The sequence below is a fragment of the Taudactylus pleione genome, unplaced genomic scaffold, assembly GCF_031769625.1.
Source record: "Taudactylus pleione unplaced genomic scaffold, aTauple2 ptg000490l, whole genome shotgun sequence".
NCBI lineage: Eukaryota > Metazoa > Chordata > Amphibia > Anura > Myobatrachidae > Taudactylus > Taudactylus pleione.
Window position 1 is genome coordinate 1050910 of NW_028284892.1, and position 23429 is coordinate 1074338.

Here is a 23429-nt window from a genome sequence, read left to right on the forward strand (position 1 = left end):
CCTGCCAGCTGCCTATCAGCTGTCTGTGGCCACCCGCTTCCCAAGTATAGTGGGCAATCCGGGAGGCTTCTGACACGATTCACACTGAATTGCGTTAAGTGATCCTACCCCTTCTTCACAAGAATCACGGCATTCTATTGCGAGAGCGGGCCCACGATGATTCAAATGTGCCATCACTCTACCCGCTGGGCTGCACCACACTCACCGCATTGCCCACCTGGAGGAGGCAGCCAGAAGGTCAGCAAGTGTGGGTGGATCTTGGTAACTAGCTGATTGGTATGTACTCCTATTATAGGCAGATAAATGTTCCGCAAAGCAGCTGTGCGGACGTACCTTAATGGGGAGATATATCAAACCACCTGATGAGGACAAATAAGGGTGTCTGCTACCCAAGGCAACCAATAAGATTCTACCTATCATATTGTAAAACGTGCTACATAAATGAAAGCTATAGGCTGATCGGTTGCTATGGGCAACTCCTCCACTTGTCTTTATAAAACCCTGTAGGTTTCTATGGGGGCTGTGAAGCTGTCAGAATGACCTGGCCTTGGCACGTGATGCTACATTCACTAGATTTTTAATTTTTTGGGGGGAGCGGGATCTGTAGGATCCCTCTCCTCTGCTACCCGCTCGCACATGTGCTGACCAACATCGGTGCACCGAAATAAAATTAAGTGATCGTGGTTGCAATCCCTTTACTTGTACTAATCACAGGGATGCGGCAACTCTAATACATTTGGGTGAATAATGAATCCTTCTTATTGGGGGCTGGCCGCATCAATGAATATGCCTCTAATGTGGACAATCTGCCTCTTGGTACATTTTAGTCTTTTTTTTTTTTTTTTTTTTTTTTATTTAATGGAACATGGTCAACAAATATGACCTGCCAAGAGTTGACCTGTTTTTACTAGAGAGCCGTTATCAGATGTTAGCACCGCATACAACATCTCAGACTTTCGCTGTCCATCTCCTCACTGTTTTTCCTAAGTCCCCGATGCTACTTTTTTCAAAGACTGAGGAATTTATTGAGGCCTGGTGCCCATGTTACAGGCGTTTCCATGGAGATCAGGAGACTGCCCCCATGTTGTTTCTGGCATTGGTTAAAGCCGAGCTCCCTGCTTGTCTTCTGCCGTGTGATTGACTCCTGTAGCCTCACTTGGGATTCTGATTGGTTTATATAAGGCAGCGCGGAGGGAGGTTACAGCTGACCAAACTAGGTCACTGGTAGCAGTTGCTGTAAACTGGCCGCTTCTATGCATCCTGTGGAGGGAGCACAAAGAATTTTGAACATAACAATGAAATACTTGTGTTAAAGCAAATCCCCCAGATCCAAAACAAACACTTTATATTGTGACGACCAATTCTCTGCAAAAATCATCGTGATCACATACTTCTATATGCCAAAGCTTTCCAACACTTTTACTCAAAATTAACTGCAAAAATGCAATATATTTTATTACATACCTTTTTTAACATGCATTTGTAATGACCAGTTTGGATGTTGGTGATGACACAGGTGGAATTAGAATAGCGATACACAGAATGGAAGTTGCTAATCAATGTATTGGCCCATCGCAGGTACATGTAAGGGAGGGGTTAATCTAGACTAGAAAAACTAAGTTACCCCAGCAATCTGCAATGGACCAGCAGTCTGCCTAATGATAAAATGCAGAGGACTAATCACGCCCATTTGCAAATCTAGGATAAGCCACCAGTCATGTCAAGACTCCTCTGTTCAAGGGGGTCCTACACTACATCATCATAGCCCACTTTGAGTCATACATTTCATGTTTCTAAATTGAGAGCCAACTCACCTGGGGGCACTCAATGATTGTGTCGTTGGTAACGCTGATGGTAAGCATCGGTCTCCCCTCTTTAGTGGTCACTCTAACGTGCGGGTGTGGTTACACCGCCAGACTGCTTCATTACAAACCTGTGCACCATTCCAGTCTGTGCAGGTGTCTCTAGAGTCTCGGAAGTAATCCCACACCTTGGCTTGCACTAGGCAAACCCTGTGGGTGTACTGCTGCACAGGGCCGGATTAAGGCCCACATGGCCTGGAGCTGGAAATGTTCAAGGGCCTATACTGAGAAGGGGAGGAACTGTGATCGGTGCTGTGTGGTTGTGGTCAGAGTCACCTTGGTGTGTACACCCCCTACACTATGAACACAATGTATCCCTAACTACATAGAAATAGAAAAATTGCATTTTTTTTTGTGGGGGGGATGGGGGGGGGACTAGAAAAACTATTTAAATACTTAAAATTTATGGCCAGTTAGGCACCTGGTAATCATGCTTTCATGTTGATGGGCCTATTTTTATGTGGAGGCCTGGAGCTGTAGCTCCATCCGCCCCATTGTTAATCTGGCCCTGCTGCTGCACAATCAAGGTGATTCTCTAGGTCAGTGGTTCTCAAACTCGGTCCTCAGGACCCCACACAGGTCACGTTTTGCAGGTCACCCAGCAGCTGCACAGGTGTAGTCATTACTCACTGACACATTTTAAGAGATCCACAGGTGGAGATAATTATTTCACTAGATTCTGTGAGGAGACCTGGAAAACATGCACTGTTTGGGGTCCTGAGGACCGAGTTTGAGAACCTGTGCTCTAGGTGTTATGCAGCTGTTGTGCTCTTTAAGTGAAGCCATCCACAGACAGCTAATTCCTGTGGTTACTGAAACTACTTTTTGAACAGTTGTTCCGTGAAGCATTAATATAATTCTATATACATGTTGATGAGTGACTGTAAGATGCCACTTGTCTGTGTATTGCATATAAGGTGGGACTCTATAAGGATTCCAATCCATAGGAAATTCTAAAGGCTACCTCGTGAGCAGTCACGTAAGGTCTAGGACAGTGTTGGCTAACCTTGACACTCCAGCTGTTATGGAACTACATAACCCAGCATGCACTGCTACAGTTTTGCTATTAGGGCATGCTAAAACTGTGGCAGGGCATGCTGGGATATATAGTTCCACAACAGCTGGAGTGTCAAGGTTAGCCAACACTGCTCTAGGAGAATATGAGAACACAGCAAATAATAATGTGCTATCTAATTTGGTTTCTATGTTGGTCACACCATATGTAGGATTGTTGTTGATGGGTTGTCCTGAACAACCTGTTATTATTATTGCCCTGTTATAAATTCCATGTATGTATGTGATATGAGGCACCATTATGCATCCAGCCAGTGGTCTTACACTATTCTTTGTGTCACGCAGCACATTGCAGCGGGGAATGTGTGCACGGCAGATGCGTGGCACCAGATGAATGCCAATGTGTGCCAGGCTGGCGAGGGAAAGACTGCTCCAGTGGTGAGTAACTGTGCCCCCTTGTGCCATACACTGATGCCCTCTCCTAAATGACCTATGGATGAAGTTTGGGGTAGAGGACAGATGGATGAGAAACCAAGTGCAGACCACTTTGCTAACCACGTTTATCCAATATACTAGTCTGTTCTGAGAAAATTAAATGGGCAGTAGAAGCAAGTTCTCATAATTTAGTCTAATCATTTATATTTCTGTATCTTTTTTGACTGTTGCGTCATTGGCTCTGTAACCCATTGTCTGGGTCATTCTAAAAAATTCTGCTACGTTACTGAAATGTTCTAAGGTTCTCACTAATTGGCTGAGCCGGGAATTAAACCTGTGGTTGGGGAAAGGAACCACCGCTGAATATTCCCAGGGACAGATGTCCGCTGGGAGCTGCAGCTTACACAAAGATGCTGACAGCTGGGAAACAGTTGTGTTCTCATCAACACTTAAGTCTAGTCTTCAAGAACCTGGTCATCTGGTATTGCAGTGCATTATAAATAGCAGCAGTAGGGACATTAGCCTCTTTATTTGTAAATAAGGACGTGACACATGTCTTCAGACTCGGCGGAAGCTGGTTTATTACTAAGTCACGCTCTACTGGAATACGTTCTGGCTTTCCCAATATTTAATAGAATAAGGGGCCAGTAAAGTGGTGAAATGAAATGTTCTCCGTGGTTAGGGGGTAATGCTTTAAACTGTGTCTCCATCCAAATGGTTTGGTCCATTTTTCAGCAATTGCTCTTGTAACTGTCACCTTCTCTTATCAATGGGCAATTGGTGATTAACAGTTTACTCATGAGTGTGTCTGACTTTCCCTGACATCCCAGCTAGAGGGACCTATATATTATACTGCACTAGAAATTCTACCTTGGCATTGGGTATTGCTAGGGCCTGGCGCTGCTAGAGACTAAAGCATAATCTCAAGCAACACTAGTTGCCTTGCACCACCGATGTGTTGTATAATATTCGAATTGCTGGGCTTAAATACCGGTATAACTGGTATATAAAGAAAGTTCCTCTAATATTAGTGTCATTTGACACTGGTGTAACCATGACCTTCCTAAAACACACGTAGATTCACTGAACAATGCCCACATTCCATTAGGCAATGCCACTTTTGTGGTCCACTAATTGGGAACTATCGGAAGGTATGGTAGATGCAATAACATCTTGGTTGTAGAGCCATGTCCAGTGGTTGGATGGGGGCATTAATGCCTCCTACAATGACCGGCAGACTGCCATTGCTTATGGCTTTGTAAGATGAAAAGATCTTCATGTGCTCACAGGGTAGTTTACAGAGTGTGATCATGGCCACGGTATTTGTAACCTGCTCTGTACAGAAAGTGTCTAATCCCACATTAACAGTCTATGCAGCAGGCTATAATACCATGTCACCTTGTGCATAGGCACTTGGGCCGCACCAGGGATTGCCCCTGCACCCCAGTGGGCCAGTTCTAGTAGGACGTGCCACTGGCCTATTATAAAATGTATAAAATTTTTAGAGATCTAGAACTTCCTTCACCTCAACCTTTTTGTTGCTTTCATCTACAGCATCGCATTTCTGTCTTGCTTTGTTATTTTGTGTGTCTACAATGTATCAAACATACTCCTTTCACAATCTATTTTATATCCAGATTGTCAACCTGACGTGTGGGGACCAAGGTGCAACAGTTCCTGTGCTTGCCAAAATAATGGGGTGTGTGATGCAGTTTCGGGGTCCTGCATCTGTGCTGCAGGGTACAAGGATCCGTTCTGTGAAAAGCCGTGTGATCCGGGAAGCTATGGACTGAACTGTTTACTGGACTGTCAGTGCCGGAACGGAGTCAGCTGTGACCCTGAGAGTGGGGCCTGTCAGTGCCTAGAAGGATTCACAGGACCCTAGTGAGTGATCCTCCAACACCTTATCAATCCGGTCTCTGTCCCATGTCTTTCCTTTAAAAATAATGATACTGTGATCATTAGGAGTTCCAACATTCGGTATGTGCTTTAGTTCTGGAAGAGTGATCTGGGCACTTTATTCTCCAATGGTATTTGGACAATTTGCTGGATCTGGCATTAAGAGCACAGTTTGGAAGTGGGTAACAGTAACAAGAAAATGTGACCTTACTAATTGCGCAACAAAATCAACAGCCTCTAGGCAAAAACAAATGAGTTTGCACCACACTCATAAACATAAATATACAAAGAGGTAATTTGCCTAAATTGCGCTAATTGATAACACTAAAAATGGGGGGTAAACACCAATGTAGGAAAATTCAAATGTGAGTTCCACCACATCTACCAAAATAAAAACATGTATATAATCTTACTCTTTAAAGTAAGTAATGTTCATATCCTCTGTATGGTATTTTTCATTGAACATTACTTACTTTAAAGAGTAAGATTATATACATGTTTTTATTTTTGGTAGATGTGGTGGAACTCACATTTGAATTTTCCTACATTGGTGTTTATCCCTTATTTATATTCTCGCAATTTAGGCAAATTACCTCTTTTCTTTGTATAAGTTGGTAACAGTAGGCAGGGCTGTAACTAGGGTAGAGCGACCAGTGCCATGGCACAGGTCACCGCAGGGCAGGGGGCGCTGTTTGGGCCTGTCAATTCTCCTGTTTATTATGATTCTCACTTGTAGCTTCCTCTTCTTTTATCCCCAGCATCTCCTGGCCTCCTCCTATCTCTTCCCTGGCCCTTTTTCAGGTGTACTCTTATGTACCCATTTATAAAATGAGGGGGGAGGGAAGGGGGACGCCAATGCTCTGGCACAGGGCACCAAAAAGTCTAGTTACAGCTCTGACAGTAGGAATCTATAATCCCTAGTTTAGAGATGAACCATCCTCACTGTCTGTCATTTTCTACAAATGAATGCTAGACCAAAAATGTAACTTGCAATGCTTAATTCAGTGGTGACTTTCACATTGTGGCATATCTTTTTTTACTTTTGCGACACTCCACCCTAGCTCTATCAGCCCCATAGGCAAACGCAGGGGGGGTTCAGTCTGCCTGGAAACCTCCCTCCCCAGCACACACATGACCACAGTAGAAATAGTAATATAATAGAATGTTACTAGTGTTGCATGCTCTTCTCAGTATCGCAAATGAAATAATTAGCACCACCTATGGATCTTTTCACATGTATCAGACAGTAATAAATAACCTGTGCGCCAACTAGGAGATCTGGAAAACATGCACTATTATGTATTATGGATGCACTGCTATAGAGCCCAATATGTACATATATGCCCAGGGCAGTGCTAGGTTCTTCTGCTGCTGCTCCTCCAGACTCCCGGACTTGCTCCAATAGTCTGGAATGGTGCCCACATCGAAAATAATAACATCCAGCTCAGGAAGGTTGGCCTACTGCCGCATCTAATGGCTTACTGTGATCGCTGGTCCTGTATATGCTGGAATTATGATACAAAGTGTATTGTGTATGACTCATATTAAAGCTGGATAAGTACTAATTCTGCCCCCTTCATGGACTGGCCACACTTGCTCTAAAATCAAGCTTTTGAAACCCCCCCCCCCCCTCTAGAAATTCTGTGTTTGCCACTGAGCCCCAAAGGACACATTTGTGGTAAAAGTGCATAGGCTAGGACAGGGGTAGGCAACTTGTTTCACATTGGGGGCCAGATGTTCAACATTCACAGCCATAACATATTTTTTTGGAGTGCCACCACTAGAGGTAGACTCTTATGTCTGCCTCTCTTGCTACCAAGAGGAGTGCCAGCATTATGGGATTAACCACATTGTAGGCCCTGGGCAAAGCAATGCACTGTGGACCCTACTTGCCCATTCATGGGAATACAAATGTAAGCAGTCAATTAAATTAAATCTTTAAACATTGATTTTTGTTGAAAGTCTAAACCTAAGAAAAAACAAGGATTATGGACTCCACCTCCCTCTTTTCCAGCTCGCAGTGTAGTTCTTGCTCTCCACTCCAGCTGAGATTAAACTATGGGGCTCCCTGAGAGAGGGGAACCCTCTGTTGCCCTTCCCCCCCCCCCCCCCTTAATATAGCTCTGTGGCTGGAGGCAGGAAGAGAATGCTGCCTGGCCGCTCTTATTGTGTGTATTTTACAGAGGGGCAGGGGAGCACTTTTTTTTTTTTTTTTTTTTCTCTGCCTGCATCTCAGCCGGCTCCTCTATGCATGGAGCGAGCAGCCACATACTCCATGTAGATGCCCAGCCATGCTTGAGGGCCCCTAGGATCCTGGGCAGCTGCACAGTGTGCCGATATGTTAAGACTGCCCTGGTGGGTGCGCTGCAGAAGTGAGGAACGGATATCACCGATCAATTCCCCTTGTCCGTTGATTCGTATTACGGCATCTGGCAACATAAGTGGCTGGTCCCGCAGGTTACCAGCCAAAGGTTTGATACATCTCCCCCTGAGTACCAAAGCATTAGCCCCTCCCTCACGTATGATCATCTGTACAATAATAATATGCACCTATTAATACTGAAGCAATTAAATAACAATGTCCATTTTTAACCTCCCAACAGCTGTGAGATCAAATGTACCGAGATTCAGCCTGCTGTGTTCAAGTGCCCCGAGCATTGCCCATGCCAAGGTGGCGGCATCTGTAACCAGAGCGGGACGTGCATCTGTCCACCAGGCTGGATGGTAAGAACATCCAACCATTATCTTGGTCAACTTACGTGTTAAATGAACATACATCAATAGAAAAACACACAAGTGTTACACACAATAGAGACCGTCCCGATGAACCCTCTCCCTCACGTTTCATTCCAGACATAAATGAGGCAAAATGGATTCATAACAAGACAGCACTATTATAATGCAGCAGGAGGTGTCACCCATACATTACTTATCCGAGCTGCGTCCAAGGACTACACATCACGAAATGCGTCCAGATCTGTGGTCGCGTATCTGGTTTGTCACTTATCATTAGGGTGGACTTACACCTGCCTTTTACTACTTGCAAGAGATCAGCCTCTAATTAGGTGTATTTTCTCTTACGTCCAGCTCTGCATTTGACTAGTTTGTTAATGCACCCACAATGAGGTGCATGCATTACACAGAGTGTACACACAGAGGCACTGTTGCAGTTGAGACACTGTGTCAGAAATGTCTTGGGAAAAGTGATGGGCGCGCCTTGTGTGTTACTGGGAAGGGTCTTCGCGCACGCACAGTGTCTTATGGGCGCGTTATGGGGTTGTCGCTGGCATGCCGGTGAAAGTGGCTGCATTATACAGATGCTCAACTGCCACCATAAGAGGCCATGCTCGGGCGGAGAGACTGCACCTGCCATGGTAGTGGTGCAAGTTTTGATGGTGGCACCAATGCTGGGGTCTACACGCACCAATCGGTAGATCAGCGTCTAAGGGCGCTTTCAGCGGGCGTCTGTCCTTGGACGCACGGATGTACACAAGGACTTTGTAGCAGCATTTACATAGTCGCAGATGGAAGATTGGAAATAGACACACGCCTATTACTCTTCCTGCTTATTGTGACATTCGTGCACAAAATGGGCCCAATTTGCGTTTCGTGCAGCTCTGGGTGCGATCGCATTCAGAATGTGGATATTTTGCTAATGGAATTCTAGTGCGACTAAATGTGTCTTATAGCGTACGCAGCACAGCGCCGCGCTACTGTATGTCTGCCAGCACAGCCACCATCACTAGTATCAGTGCTTGCAAATAACCCCGGATCTGTCTGATTATATAGGTGACCCTTTGCCATACTCACGGCTCAGAATATGGTGTAAGATGCCCATGCCGCTCCCACCAGGTGGTTTTCTTCTGTGCCTATAACCAGTTGTCACCCGGAAATACAAATTTCACGTACAGAAAGAAAGGGACATGATCCATCCGCCCAATATATGTAAAAAATGACTGTTTACTATGGCGCGTGCGCAGTTTGATAGAATTGGCTGGATGCGGACACATACGGACCTGCGTGTGCCTAAATCATATGAAAAGCATCCATGTGTGTGCTGAAAATATGTTTATGTACTATAATAACAAGACAAGGGAGTCATTATTGTCTTAATGAAGCATCTGTGAAGAAACCATTAATATTTTATACCGTTACATTATGGAACCAATTATGTGGAAACGCTCAATTTCCGCAGTAATACGAGAAAGGGAATCAATTAAGCAATTACTAAACCCCATGTGACTGGCGAGGTTCTGGGACCGGTATCAATGTGTGACGCAGGTCACCGCAGTTTGTGGCCACACCACGCCATAGAAGTTAGTGCAGCTTGCTTGGCGTTGGTACAACATCCTTTAGTTGGAACATCTGCCTTCTGTATAGAGAATAGATACAATCGTATAAGCTTAGTGTGCTCTGGTACAGAGGCCTGGTTCAGAGATGGACGCAATGGCGATGTTTACACAGCCTGGCGATTATCAGTTATCTGCGCATGTGAGTCGCGCATGCATCAGGTTTCATTAACGTTGTCGCAGGTGGCGAGGATTTATTCACAAGTCACTGACGGGCTGGGGCCGATTGTGGGCAACTCTTAACGGGGCGTCTCTGCCTACTACTGTAATTCCATACGCATTAAAAAAGTTTCCGGCGTGTCTCTTCCCACGGCAAGACCGTTGGGTTACCGAAGGCCAATCTACTGATATGTGACCGAGCAGCGTCTTTGCACGCAGTTGGTTAGGTTTGCAAAGCCATCGGTGGGCGTCTCAATACAAATCCAGATGGCTGTGATATTTGCATATTTTCGCACCGCCCCTACGTACAAATACACAGCTGCATTAGCGTCCGTACCTGGATCAGGCCCAGAATCTCTGAATGCTTTTGCTATATAGTATTTTCTCTATCTTAACTAACCGTATACCGGCACACTGCAATTTTCTAGTCCGATCATTATCAGTCAGATTAATTGCATTTTAAAATCTTTGATCATTCGGTGGTTAGTTTATTATTTTCTTATATTGCTGATGTGTAAGCAGAACAACCGCCGTCTACATAATATGAAACCGCAGCCGTTTTAGTCATAATTGCTCCATATAGGAACCCAACTTGCAGTATAAGATGGTCCCTACTATTTAAAACCATGTCAGTCCCATTTGTCGAGGACGTCCCAGGTCTACATCGCCATCTTTACGTTTTGAATTGCAGCATCATTGATAAATCCGTATGTAACCTCTGAAATACATTTTACTATAGGGTCCTATATGCTCCATCCCGTGCCCGCCCGGATACTATGGACCCGGTTGTGAACAGGAATGCAGTTGTCATAATAATGGTCAATGTGACCCGGAAAGTGGGCAGTGCCAGTGTTCTCTGGGGCACATGGGGGATCGGTAAGTTACAGCAGGGCGAATGTGCTAATGGGGAAGTATGCTAAACCTTTATGGCAATTCACAAGCAGAAACTAAAGTTGGCTGGTTTTGAACGATCATTGCTCAGTGTATGGACCTGAACGATAATCGGTCACAGCCTGAAAAGTGCTGAGAAACCAGTATATTGTTTTTGGTTATTAAACCTGTCCAATCCGACTGCCGTCCAGCCGATTCTAGGCAGTTTATGGAGGCACTCTGGCTATTGTTTTCTTCCGTGTTTGCTGGTAGCTCATCTACTTCTGGCTGTAATGTATTTGTATATACAGCATATATTCATTTCCTGTATAACTTCTATCTAATAGCAGTCATGCTTTAGGGTTCTGGGAGTTGTTTTCTAATGGGTTCTGGACTATAGATAGACAGTTAAAAGGTCTACAATGTCTAGATAGAAACCAGATGTAAGACAGACAGAAGGTCGACCGGGACAGCAGGTCAACACTTTCATTTTATTTTTTATTTTTTTGGGGGGGGGATAGTTTAGGCACTTACCAGAGGGTTAGGCACCAGGAGGGAGGGTTAAAGTTAGGGACTTACCGGAGGGTTAGGCACTAGAAGTGACTGTTAGGGTCAGGCACCAAGGGGAGGGTTAGGGTGAAGATTAGGATTAAAAAAGTTGACCATTTCATAGTCTACATTTTGACTATTTGTAACTGTCGACCTTAACCATATCTACCTTAGTGTGTCGACATTTTGTCCCTGATGACCTACTGTCTGTCTAACATCTGGTGTCTATCTAGACATTATCAACCTTTTAACAGTCTATCTGTTATACCACATGCTTTTCTAATGATATCCAGGCAGGTAGTTAACATTCAGAAGGTCGATACCAGAATATCAATAGGTTCTGAATATCGACCATCAGGTTGTCGACATTCAATAGGTCAACAACCAGTATGTTGGCATACAATTGTACCGACCCGTTCAGTATGTCTAAATTTAACATGTCAACGCCAGAATGTCGAACTGTTTTGTTCATTTTAGAGTTAAGTTTATGATTAGTGCCCAGGTTAGGTCTAGGCTAAAATAAACAAAAAAAGTCGAGGACATGTTAAATGACATTCTGAACATGTTGACATTTAAACATATTTGTATGACAACATATTGGTTGTCGACTTATTGTCCATGTCAACCTTCAGAACTTGTCACATTCTGATTGTCGACCTTCTGAATGTTGACTAGTCATACCACCCTCTCTAACATGGCTCAAAGCAATAACAGCCGCCTTCATACATAAGAGTGATACTTGATATTTGTGGGATATTTCATAAAGCGGACCCTCTGTGTTGTCCGTACAGCCTCCATACTCCAAATTTTTTAGTTGGAGGCTTTTATATTTGAAGGAATTGGTGAAATAAGAGAAGTTAGTATAAAAAAATATGACAAGCACAGAGGTCAGAGGCCGGCAGCTGCAGTCTGTCCTGTTGGCTTGTATGTTCAAGGACCTTTTTTACAAAAAAAAAAAAAAACTTGGAGAGCAGATCCTAGTTTGGTTATGTGTTTTTGGCTGACATAACCTTTGGCATAGCATTATTAGTTACAGCAGTGGAGCGTCTATAAGTCATTATGACCAGCGCATAAAGACACGGTTCCCCAGATGTAACATCATGAAAACAGCGCCACCAATAGACAAATGTACAAACTTCCTTTCCCAGAACTGTGTGAGTTGCAGTAACTTTTGAATGAGGGATCTCCATAAAAGTGCATAACATTACTGCCTTACAGCAATGTGGTTATGGGTTTGATTCCAAACCTGGGCACTACATGTGTGGAGTTTGTATGTTTTCCCTGTGTTTGCGTGAGTTACCAAACATACTGCCTAATTTATTGGCTTCTGGCAAAATGAAGGCTTGTCTATGCGGTATGGAAGATAGGGGGAGATTGATAAACTAACAACCATTCAGCTCCTAACTGTCACGTCACAGGCTGTGTTTGAAAAATGACAGCTGATAGTTTATCACTTTCCATAGCTTAGTACATCTGCCCTATAGATTTTAAACTTCACTGCGGCAGGGACTGATGTGAATGACTAAATAGTCCATGCCTTTATATATTATCATGTCTCCGCAGGTGCAGAGAGGAGTGTCCCATCGGGAAGTATGGCAGAGATTGTAAAGAAAGCTGCGACTGCGTGAATGGGGTTCGTTGCTACCATATCAACGGAGCGTGTCTGTGCGAAGCCGGCTTTTACGGGACCAACTGTGAGGAGAGAATCTGCAAATCCGGCATGTACGGCGTGCATTGTAACATGCAGTGTCAGTGTGATATCCAGCACTCTAAGAGGTAAGGGTGCCTGTTCTAATTCTCTGATTGGGTGCAGGATGTCCTAGCCCTGTAAAACGTTCTGTCGTAGCCCTGTGAATGTTGTAATTAGCTATGGGTTACTGTAATCCTGTGCATATACCAATGGACTCTTATTGGCCACAGGTTACTGTAATTCTTTGCATATTCTGATGCTCTGACAGCCGGTTGCTGTCATCCTGTGTACAGTATATTCAAAAGTTCTGATTGGCTACAGGTTGCTGTAATCCTATGCATCGCCTAATGTCATGTTTTGATTGGCTATTGGTGGTTCTACCTCTTCTACTTCTCAGAATGGCTACAGGTTGTTCTATCTCTGAAGAATTTCTCCATGCATGATGTATAATATGTAGAATATATCATGTCTGTGCATGTGTAGAGAAGATTGGCTGCAGGTTATCTCTATGGGGTCTGATTCTGAACCAAACACATCTCGAAATTCTGTTCGCCATCTGCGATTAGAAGTCTAGTGCGATTATCTGCCTGTGCATAGATCTACTTTTCCATTGATATGCCTTGTTGCAGGCCGACTGACAACCAGAAACACCCATTTGACTAGGAGATTCCCAGACATTTCTCTTTGCCAGAGATGTGCATCGATGTGTGTGTTTGCCACACCTCATGTGCAGGTTGCTAAAACTCACTACGTGTGAAAAGCCTTTATTTGTGCTCCAGCAGGGAGCTGGCAGTGATGGGCGTGTTCTTCACTTCCATGGAGAAACGCGTTTCTAAGTGAACTTTGCCAAGTGCTATAAACACTAAAAAAATGCCACACCTATTAAGGATCTCACCCATGTCCAGCACTCCTGCATTTAATTCAAGCCTACTTTTTTTTTTTTTTTTTTTTAGCCTAATTTGTTAACATCCTGTTCGGTTTAGCCTCTTTTATGCTTGGGTCTAAGTTTTTATGCAATGAAAGGCGCTGGTTCTAACATGTAGGAGATTGGCCTGTCTCGCACTACGGTTCTTTAGAACATAGCTGCCATCACTGCGTGCATGACAGATTGACTTAAAGCTGTGTACGGGCATTATAATGCTCATCTAACTGGTCATCATGCAGTACGGGAAGAGAATATAATTCTGCATATTCCTGTGTTTTGCAGCTGTCACCCGATGACTGGTGAGTGCACCTGTGAGACGGGCTGGGCCGGCCTGTTTTGCAACGAGACCTGCTCCCATGGTTACTATGGGACCAACTGTCAGGAGCCGTGCCTGTGCCTAAATGGGGGTACCTGTGACAGTGAGACCGGGGAATGTCACTGTTCCCCCGGATTTTCAGTAAGTCTTACAGTGCATAGCGTGCCAAATGCTCTTGCCTAATGCTTTCTGCTATAAGGACCTTACTGCTGTTACCATTAGTGAGACCTGCCACAATCAGTAATGGATAGTGCCCTATTGGTCTAAAGTCTGGATAAAAAAGCAGAATACTGTATGTGTTACCTTTTTTATAAAATATATCATTTAGATAAAACAAATCTTATAAATGCAATAATGCATGTACACTTGTATTTAACAATGAGAGTTCTATAGAAGATCAGAGTTCTCAGAATAAAGCGAAATTGGATAACATTACACAGTGCTAGACCTGCAGGAGACTTTCATGTACTGTATATACTTACACAAGCCCTCCTGCAATGTTCACTCAATAAATGAATTCTCTATGCTCGGCTTTCTCCCGTGCTTTTCATCATTGTATAAAGACAATCAGGCCTACTTGTGTCATTTCATTGCCCTGGGAGACCACCCAAGGTTGATTTCTATATGCAGAAAACGTGCACATCATAAGATAGAAGGTAGAGAGACTTCTGCTCCCGGGAACTAACAATCTAGAGCAGAGGTTCCCAAACGTGGTCCTCAAGGCACCCTAACAGTTCAGGTTTTAGAGAGATTAATTCAGCGCAAGTGGTTAAATCAAATTGACTGAGGTACTAATTAAGTCACCTGTGGTCAAGCATGGATATCCTTTAAAATCTAGACTGTTTATGGTGCCTTGAGGGCAGTGTTTGGGAACCTCTGATCTAGAGTGATAATGCATGTCTCACATTCTGGCGTATTGTTACAGGGAAATCACTGCTCAGTCTACTGTCCAGATGAAACCTACGGGGACAGATGCTCTCTGAAATGCAAGTGTGAAAACCACCTGGCGTGTTCCCCCATTGATGGTACCTGTGTGTGCAAAGAAGGTATGTACTAAGAGACAGGTGTACTGATAGAAGTGCTAGTTTATTCACTACAAGCAATAAAAAGACTCTAACAAGAGAAATCAATGTGTAATGAGAGTGTAAGATGCTCTGACCGATGTGTCCTAATTAAAATCTTCATATGAACTATATAGTCTAGAATAGTGTAAATCTTATAATATTAATGTTTAAGTGTATTTAAAAGAATTAAACATTTTATGTAGGAATTTTTTTATTTGGATTTTTTAAAATTTTTTTTTTAAACCCTCCATTTTAAAATATTTTTATTTATACTATTCCTTAAATAATAGTTCTCTTTTAAAAACCCCCCCGCCCAAAAAAAAACAATCACTCTATTCGTCATATTAAAAACTATTTTTTTCAATTTGCATCAAATTAAAAATCACAACCATAATTTATTGGGAAATTGGGTAATTGTTTGTAGTCTGCCCTTAGTAATTGTACTGGTTGGTGGTTCCACCTTAACTGGTTCCAACACTGGACAAGCAAATAACACATTGTGACAAGTATGCACATTACTTTTATTTTGTATAATCTCTTTCACCCAGGCTGGCAGAAAGGAGACTGCTCTGTTCCTTGCCCCGAGGGAAGCTGGGGCTTCAACTGTAACAGGACGTGTGACTGTGCCAATGGTGCCTCCTGCGACCGCATCACCGGACAGTGTTCCTGTAAATCTGGCTGGTTTGGGGAGAAATGTGAGCTGCCGTGTAAAGTACGTACCAACCAGCACCTGGCAATATCCATTGCACCTGACTGGTCACTCGTTGCTGCTATGGTGACACTGGGCCTGAAACCAGAGGTGTAGTGTTAGCTGTCACTTTACTCATCGCCCGGACAAGCTGCAATCGGAGCCAGTGTCCCGTGACTGGCCCATAAGTAGACCCAAAAACACATTCCAAATCGCACCAGTAAGAAATGTTCATTTTTGGGGGATTCACCACATTTCTTGATATATAGGCCCTGTAGTGTGCACATAAAGAGCGCAGATGCTTGGGTTTGCACTAAACGGATAAAATACATACTGTATGCTGACCATACATTGAAAATAAGAGCAGGTACTAAGAAGAAGGATGCAGAGTATAATGGGCTTTAGTCATTCCAATTTCTAAAGAACAGATATTGGGAGCTGCCTACAGAAGTGACATCCTGGCCATTTGTCCATAAATGAAGAATGTAAAACTAATCCCGTAATGCCATTTTCTTGTAGTCCAAGCTCTTTGCTTCATATTATCCGAGATAGAGACCTTGGGGTATTTATCAAAGGACGGTTTTGTCAGCGCCCAAGCCAGCGATATTTTGTCCAAACACCTGAGGTTACTAATCCGTCGCTGTCTCCATCTCGCTATACAGACCGGAAGCTTCGGCCCCGGATGCAGCATGCAGTGTGAATGCAAAAACTCAGATGGCTGTGACCCGGTGACTGGGACATGCCAGTGCCTCCCAGGATGGACAGGTCGGTGGACGTGAAATAATTTTTACGGTCAAACTCTGCCTGTATTCTTATGGTTAAGACATTCCTTGCTGAAGAGGCCAGGTACACCTCAGGCTATATATTGAACGATATATCATTCCGATGCAGATTTGAACGCTAGATCGTCCATATACCCTCAATAGCGCGTTCACTTGCGTTGTCGGCTACGTCGTTGCCGGCATGCAGGTGAATGCGGGATGGAAGGGTATATTGCACGTTCGTACACACAGCGCCCTATCTATATATCCTTCCATCAGACGTCGGCTGGGATATGCATTGTTCTGATCGGGCCTGGCCAACTTGTGGCTCTCTAGCTGTTGTGAAACAACTACAAGTCCCAGCATACCCTCCCACCGATCAGCTAGTAAATCATGCCTAATCTATTGAACACACTCTTCCTGTAGCCTTCCTACACTTGTGGGCTCCTTCCCTACCTCAATTCACCACTCCAAGTGTATAGACTCAAAACAAGGATACACAATCTTAATATAGATGTTTCCATATGAGTCTCTGGTGTATTCTTCAAATAGAACTCTTATCCTGTCTGCAAACATTTACTATATACACTTCCTAGTAGACAGTATTTTATATAAGCCTCTCCTGCCATTTTTGGAGGACCTGTGTACTGACTTGGTGGTCTACCACTGGCAGAAGACCTAAAATAAACATTAACCAAACCCTACCACCTAGGGGTCCCTTAACGTTAGCCAGCCATTTGTCCAATACTCATTCCCAGCACACCCGCCGCTTAATTACCCACTATGAACATCCTTCAAGCTCCAGAGACAAGAACATCATTCTACAGCAGGCCCCCAACCATCTGGGGACTGGGTGAAGTTTTCTGTTTTCAAGAAGTTGGGATTAGTAAACGTTTTGTTTTTAAAAACTAGAGTTGTCCTACACACGTACACGTTTGGGTCACACTATACAGGAAGGTCAAAGGGGAAAACTTGTAAAAGGAGGGTAATTGTTAAACAAGTCAAATAAGTAGCACTTGGTAAATATTTATAGACCTACAGGACTACCCGATCATGAAAATATTGATGAGCCCTTAGAGGACAATGTATATTCTATATATTCCTGCTGTGAGTTCATGTGCCCTTATTTTCTCTCCTCTTAGGGGTGAAGTGTGAGCAGACCTGCAGAGATGGCTATTGGGGGAGGAACTGTAACATGTCCTGTTCGTGTAAAAATGGGGCATCCTGCTCTACCGAGGACGGATCCTGTACCTGCCCTGCTGGATTTGAGGGCAGAGACTGCGAGAACAGTAAGAAAAGCACCGTAGTGTTACAGAAGAACCAAGTCAGCTTAACTTACTGATCATTAAACACAATCTATTGTCCATTTAACCCCTCTGAACCTTTAACTTATGTGCGTTAAACTGGCGGACCCATTGGCAATCTGTTCTCCAGTCCTCCAAGCTATTTATTGGCCCTTAGCTCCCCTCTCAGTGCACCACTATTGTATTCCTTACTGTTGGAGGGTATGTGGGTCTTATTACTTAATTTAGTATCTGTTAGAGGCTCTATTGGCAAAGGAATAAGCACTGATTGCTCGTGCCCCACTTTGTCTGTTCGCATGTACTCAATGAACAGGCCCCAGCCACTTGTATCACATGACTTATTGGAAAATATTCAATAATAGATGTATTTTGCATCTGCTAACAATTTATACACCTAGCTATGGGAATCCCCTCATTTAAGCAGTTATAGGAAGCGATAGCTGATTTATAGGTATGAGGCGAGGAAAGAGACTGGGAACATACCAGTGCTTTATCCGTTGATGTGAATGACTGAGATATTTTGAATTAAGCACGTCACACCAAGGGATATAAATTCTGCTCCATCTGTAAGCTGTCACTGTGGAATGCAGTAGCACTCTGGTTGCTAGGTCAGGAATGGACACTTGTAAATGCAGCATTTTTACAGTTTTACTGGGACATGTTAACAAAATTTCTAAAGTTAATGTTGCCTTGCCTAACCGTACCAGCTGCTGTGTGCGTAATGGGCTGTAGTGTTAGGACGATGGCTCAGTAAGGTGATGTTCTGTCTTTTGCTCCAGGCTGCCCTCCAGGACGGTATGGGAAGAGATGCACCTTTATGTGCAAATGCTCCGACCACTCTACCTGCAATGCCACAGATGGCTCCTGTAAATGCTTCCCTGGATGGAAAGGCAACGACTGCTCTCAGAGTAAGTCCCTCAGATCTCCTCGGGGACCTTGGTAGAACGACCATCTTAGTAGCAGAAGCTCCTATAACACTGCCTGTGCAGTATATTAAACATTTCTACAACAGATTTCTAGTTTATATACCAGATGTACCTCTAACTGTAAATAAGGGTATTAGAAGTAATGTGGCCATACAACTGCACAGGACTTAAGGCCAGGGCCGGATTAAGGTCTGTAGGGTCCCCTGGGTAACAAACTTGTGGGGGCCCCTATATACCACCGTCCCCTGTAGTAATACCCCTTATGCAGTGCCCCAAGTAGTGGTCCCCCTATGCAGTGCCCCCAGGAGTGCCCCTTTATATAGTGTGCCCAGACCCAGTAGCGTAGTGTCGTCCCCCCCCCCCTATGCAGTGCCCTTTATATAATGCCCCAGTAGTGGTCCCCCTATACAGTGCCCCCAGACACAATAGTGGTCCCCCCTATGCAGTGCCCCTTATATAACTCCCCAGTAGTGGTCCCCCTATACAGTGCCCCTTATATAGTGCCCCCAGACCTAGTAGTGGTCCCCCCCATGCAGTGCCCCTTATATAGTGCCCCCAGTAGTAGCCCACCCCTATTCAGTGCTGCCAGTAGTTGTCCTATGCATTGCCCCCATGAAGCGGCCCCCCCTATGCAGTGACACACACACACACACACACGCACACCCCTCTTACCTGAATCCCCGCTCCGGACGTGACCGCCGCTGTCCGCTCCGGCTCCTCTTCTCCTGCAGTATGGGGGAGACGTCAGCGTCATGACGTCTCTCCCATCATCACCCGGGGGGGGGAGCCGGAAGACTGAGCTCATAAGTGAGCTCCAGCCGGCTCCCTCCGTTGAAGCAGCGGCCAATGAGTCTGTGTGACTCTCATCAGCTGCTGTAACAAACACACAGCTGCCGCTGGCGGCTGTGTGTATGTCACTGTGTAGTGTGGCTGCGCTCACTGTGCGGTCTACACTAGCGGCGGGTGAACCCACCGGGGGCCCCTCTGTGTGTGGGGGCCCAGGGACGACCACCCTGTCGCCCCCCCCCCTTAATCCGGCCCTTCTGAAGGCTGATGTAATGGAACTTTGAGGTGAATTCTAATACAGGGGTGTATGTATGAGTGCACCCATATTATACTTGCCTCTCGAGTCACGCGTTGGCGCTGTAAAAACGTCTGGAAAATGGCCTCTGCGTTCATTTTCCAGTCGTTTTGCACATGCCCAGTACAGGGAAAATGGCCGCCATGGCCATTTTCCCTGTGACCCGCACATGCGCTATAGACTCTGGGCACACTCTAGTGCCCAGTCTCAGTGCACTGTCGGCCGCCGGACAGCGAGGAGAGGGCCAGTGACGGAGACTACACACAGGCCCCCTCCTCTCTAGAAACGCCCCTGTTCTAATATCTATGCAGTACTAGGCCTTAGAGAGTCTGTTTACAGGCTGTCACTCAAAAATATCATTATGTAGCATGGGGCAAATTATTTCTAGAAGACCTGGAAAGTAAAAATGTGCCACACTGGAAGCTTTTATGACAGAACAAATTAAAAACACATTGAGCCAAGGTTTTGGCATTCGTTTTGTCTAAGGTTTTTAAGAATTAATTATTTATTTTTTTTCTATTCCACATTTGATATAAAGATTCTAATTCCATTGTTAGAAGCGGCAGACTCGCTCCCCACCAGCTACACTCTCTCTCAATAGGTTTCTCCTGGACCAACCTCTGATTGTTTACAAGTCCATCAGCAGGCCATGGATTGGGGGGTTTCCTGTTGCGTTGGCTGTTTTTCTATTGCCCTCAGCATACAACCCTCCCAAACAGGTGTTAAACATTACATCTACACCATCCCATTTGATTTGCATTACAATAATGCCCTTCAGTCTCCTCTCCCAAGAGTTTCCAGCAACGAGACCTTTTCAGCTACACCTGACATAAAAACTGCCAAGAGGACAACTGAAAACTCTAAGTGGTTAACAAAAATGGGAGCACGTCCGAAAGCTCAAGTTATCCAACAATGAGAGATCTGCCAAGTTGAATGATATGCAAGAGAGCAATGTGAAGGAGACCCGTTTTGCTCACTAGAGTAGTTGACCATCTCGTTACTGGAGACTTTAGCAGAAGAATACTCGCTCCCATGTAGAACGCACCTGCAAACCGATGCACTCCGTTATAGAAGCTCTATATATTTAACGGTTCCTTGCATTGTTCTATTCTCAGCCTGCTCTCCAGGATATTGGGGGAAGGACTGTGCCAACACCTGCTACTGTGATAACAGGGGGCACTGCAGTCCCGTGGATGGGAAGTGTGACTGCCTACCAGGCTGGGCTGGGAAGACCTGTTCTGAAGGTATTGCTGCTTTCTACGCTTTATTCATGTCTGATCCAAATGCCTGTCTGTTAACCACATGATCCATGACATCACCTTACATACTGGCTAAGCAAGAGCTTGTTGGCCCAGAACATTTTGGCCCTATATGATATACTGTAGAATAAATAGAGGGCTGGATTGGCATTAGAGGGTGGCTCCAGGCAGGGCACCACCCAAAGCACAACACTCTTACTGGAAAAAGAGCACTGGAGGTAACAGAAGGGCAGCAAGTGTACTGTATAAGAGACATACGATGTAATGGCTGGAGGATCTAAATGTACATTGTCATGTTTTCAATAGTCTTTTGAGGTTGTGTCAATATGCAAATTACCGATATAGCCTACTCTATGGTAAACCGTTAATTCAATTTCTTTATACATAGCTTTATTTGTCTACTGCATAGTTGTTGTTTTTTTTTTTGTTTGTTTTTAATTCAATACATTGTAATACAACTTTTTTTTTTTTTTGTTACTTTTTTTGGTCAGACTGTTCTCTGGGAACGTGGGGCAAGGACTGTGCCAATACCTGCTACTGCCATAACGGAGGGCACTGCAGTTCTGTGGATGGAACGTGTACCTGTCTCCCGGGGTGGACCGGGAAGGTGTGTTCTGAAGGTAAATCTGCTTTCTCCTTGTGTTCTCTACGCTCCGTTTAGATGTGTGCAGGATAGTCTCACTTCATAGATGGACAGACGACCAACAATCCAGGTGATAGTATTGGTAATTGTTTAAACAATTGGCGCAACATTATAGCGTACGTGGCAACAACCATATGGCCGGAACAATATACGAGCTTTCATACAGGTGGAGGGTTACAAATGCCTATTCTTACTTGCTTCAAATATCTTTTCTTGGCTTCCAGTAACCACAGGGAACAGACAGGATTCTCATTCTCCCCTGATCAGGCATCAGTTTTGGTGCATTAGAACACTGCGGTTGCTTGCACTGATAATTCATAAATGTTTCTTCATAAAGGTCACAATTCAATTCCATACATTCATTTGTGGCCAACGCAGATGTAGCGTGTTAATTCCTGCAGTGCGCAATCTATGCGATGTGCATGAAAGAGGGGGGGAAACTACCCAGAACCCCATTAAAAGTGGTAAATCGAAAGCTAGTGGCCATAATGTTTGCTCATAAGCTTAAGAGGCTGTTAATAGCCTCTTAGTCAAAAGATGCTCAAAGTGGGGGTGTCTCAGCCCTTGCACATTGGGTATACCCAAACGTTTGTACATTTAAAAAATAAAGACTTTCAAACTTATCTCCAACTCAAAAGCCCTATTGTCTCCCTACATTAACGTTAACTTTAATTTTCCAATTAAATACCAAAAAATAGCTGCAAGAAGTAGCACAAGCTAATTGCCACCAAAGAGTTCTTATATACCTAGTAATTAATTTTTTTATTTGTGTAACATTTCTCTGCTAATGGCAAAAATTCCAAAACAATTATTAGTGAATTAGTCGATAGATTAAAGGCTTGGTACCTCAAGAGTATCCATTTAAATGGTATCTTTCAGTGTTATACGAAGGAGTTTACATTTATTACATTTATATGTCAACTGACGGGTAGAAAAGTTGTACAGAAGCCTGAGGTCTACGAAAGCTTCTGGCCCAGATGGATTATCGCCATCATGTCTAAAGATCTGTGCAGAGTAGTTGGCACCTGTTTTTACGGGTATTTTTAATCGTTCACTGGAATCAGGTGTAGCTCCCATCTTGTTGGAAGTCTTCCACGATTGTTCAGTACCTAAAATATCCTCCATTAAGGGGTTTAATGATTACAGACCAGTGACTGACGTCTGTGATCATGAAAATGTTCAAGCGATTAGTGTTGATCCACCTGAAGGACGTTACATGGCCCCTATTGGACCCTTTGCAGTTTGTCTATCAGTCAAATAGGTCGGTAGAAGATGCCGTTAACATGGCATTGCATTATGTTCTTCAGCAATTGGACCTGTCAGGAACATATGCAAGGGTACTGTTCGTGGACTTCAGCTCGGCGTTCAACACAATCGTTCCACGTTTGTTGTATCCCAAACTTGTTAGTTTGGGGGTCTCAGTGGTTACTTGCTGTTGGATTGTTATTTTTTTGGAGGACCGGAAGCAGCAGGATTAGGCTTGGGAGGTTTATATCGAGTGTCCGGACAATTGGTACAGGGGGGCTCCCTAAGGATGTGTTCTATCCCCCTTGCTTTTCTCCTTGTATTCGAACGACTTCACCTCGAGGGACCCATCCATGAAACTCTTGAAATTTGCGGAACACACCATGATTA

At 44.2% G+C, this 23429-nt stretch overlaps 1 protein-coding gene across 4 annotated transcripts in view; it reads left to right on the top strand.

Moving 5' to 3' along the window:
* The window catches only part of PEAR1 (platelet endothelial aggregation receptor 1), a 93515-nt gene that overhangs the window by 53176 nt on the left and 16910 nt on the right, over positions 1-23429 (top strand). For all 4 annotated transcript variants that reach the window (XM_088449637.1, XM_088449635.1, XM_088449638.1 and 1 more), the window contains exons 5-17: positions 3222-3314; positions 4949-5195; positions 7814-7934; positions 10458-10594; positions 12701-12913; positions 14035-14209; positions 14994-15114; positions 15681-15844; positions 16483-16585; positions 17724-17870; positions 18665-18793; positions 21008-21136; positions 21643-21771. In XM_088449637.1, the coding sequence (XP_088305763.1) occupies positions 3222-3314; positions 4949-5195; positions 7814-7934; positions 10458-10594; positions 12701-12913; positions 14035-14209; positions 14994-15114; positions 15681-15844; positions 16483-16585; positions 17724-17870; positions 18665-18793; positions 21008-21136; positions 21643-21771 (1908 nt within the window). The remainder of the gene's footprint in view (positions 1-3221; positions 3315-4948; positions 5196-7813; positions 7935-10457; positions 10595-12700; positions 12914-14034; positions 14210-14993; positions 15115-15680; positions 15845-16482; positions 16586-17723; positions 17871-18664; positions 18794-21007; positions 21137-21642; positions 21772-23429) is intronic.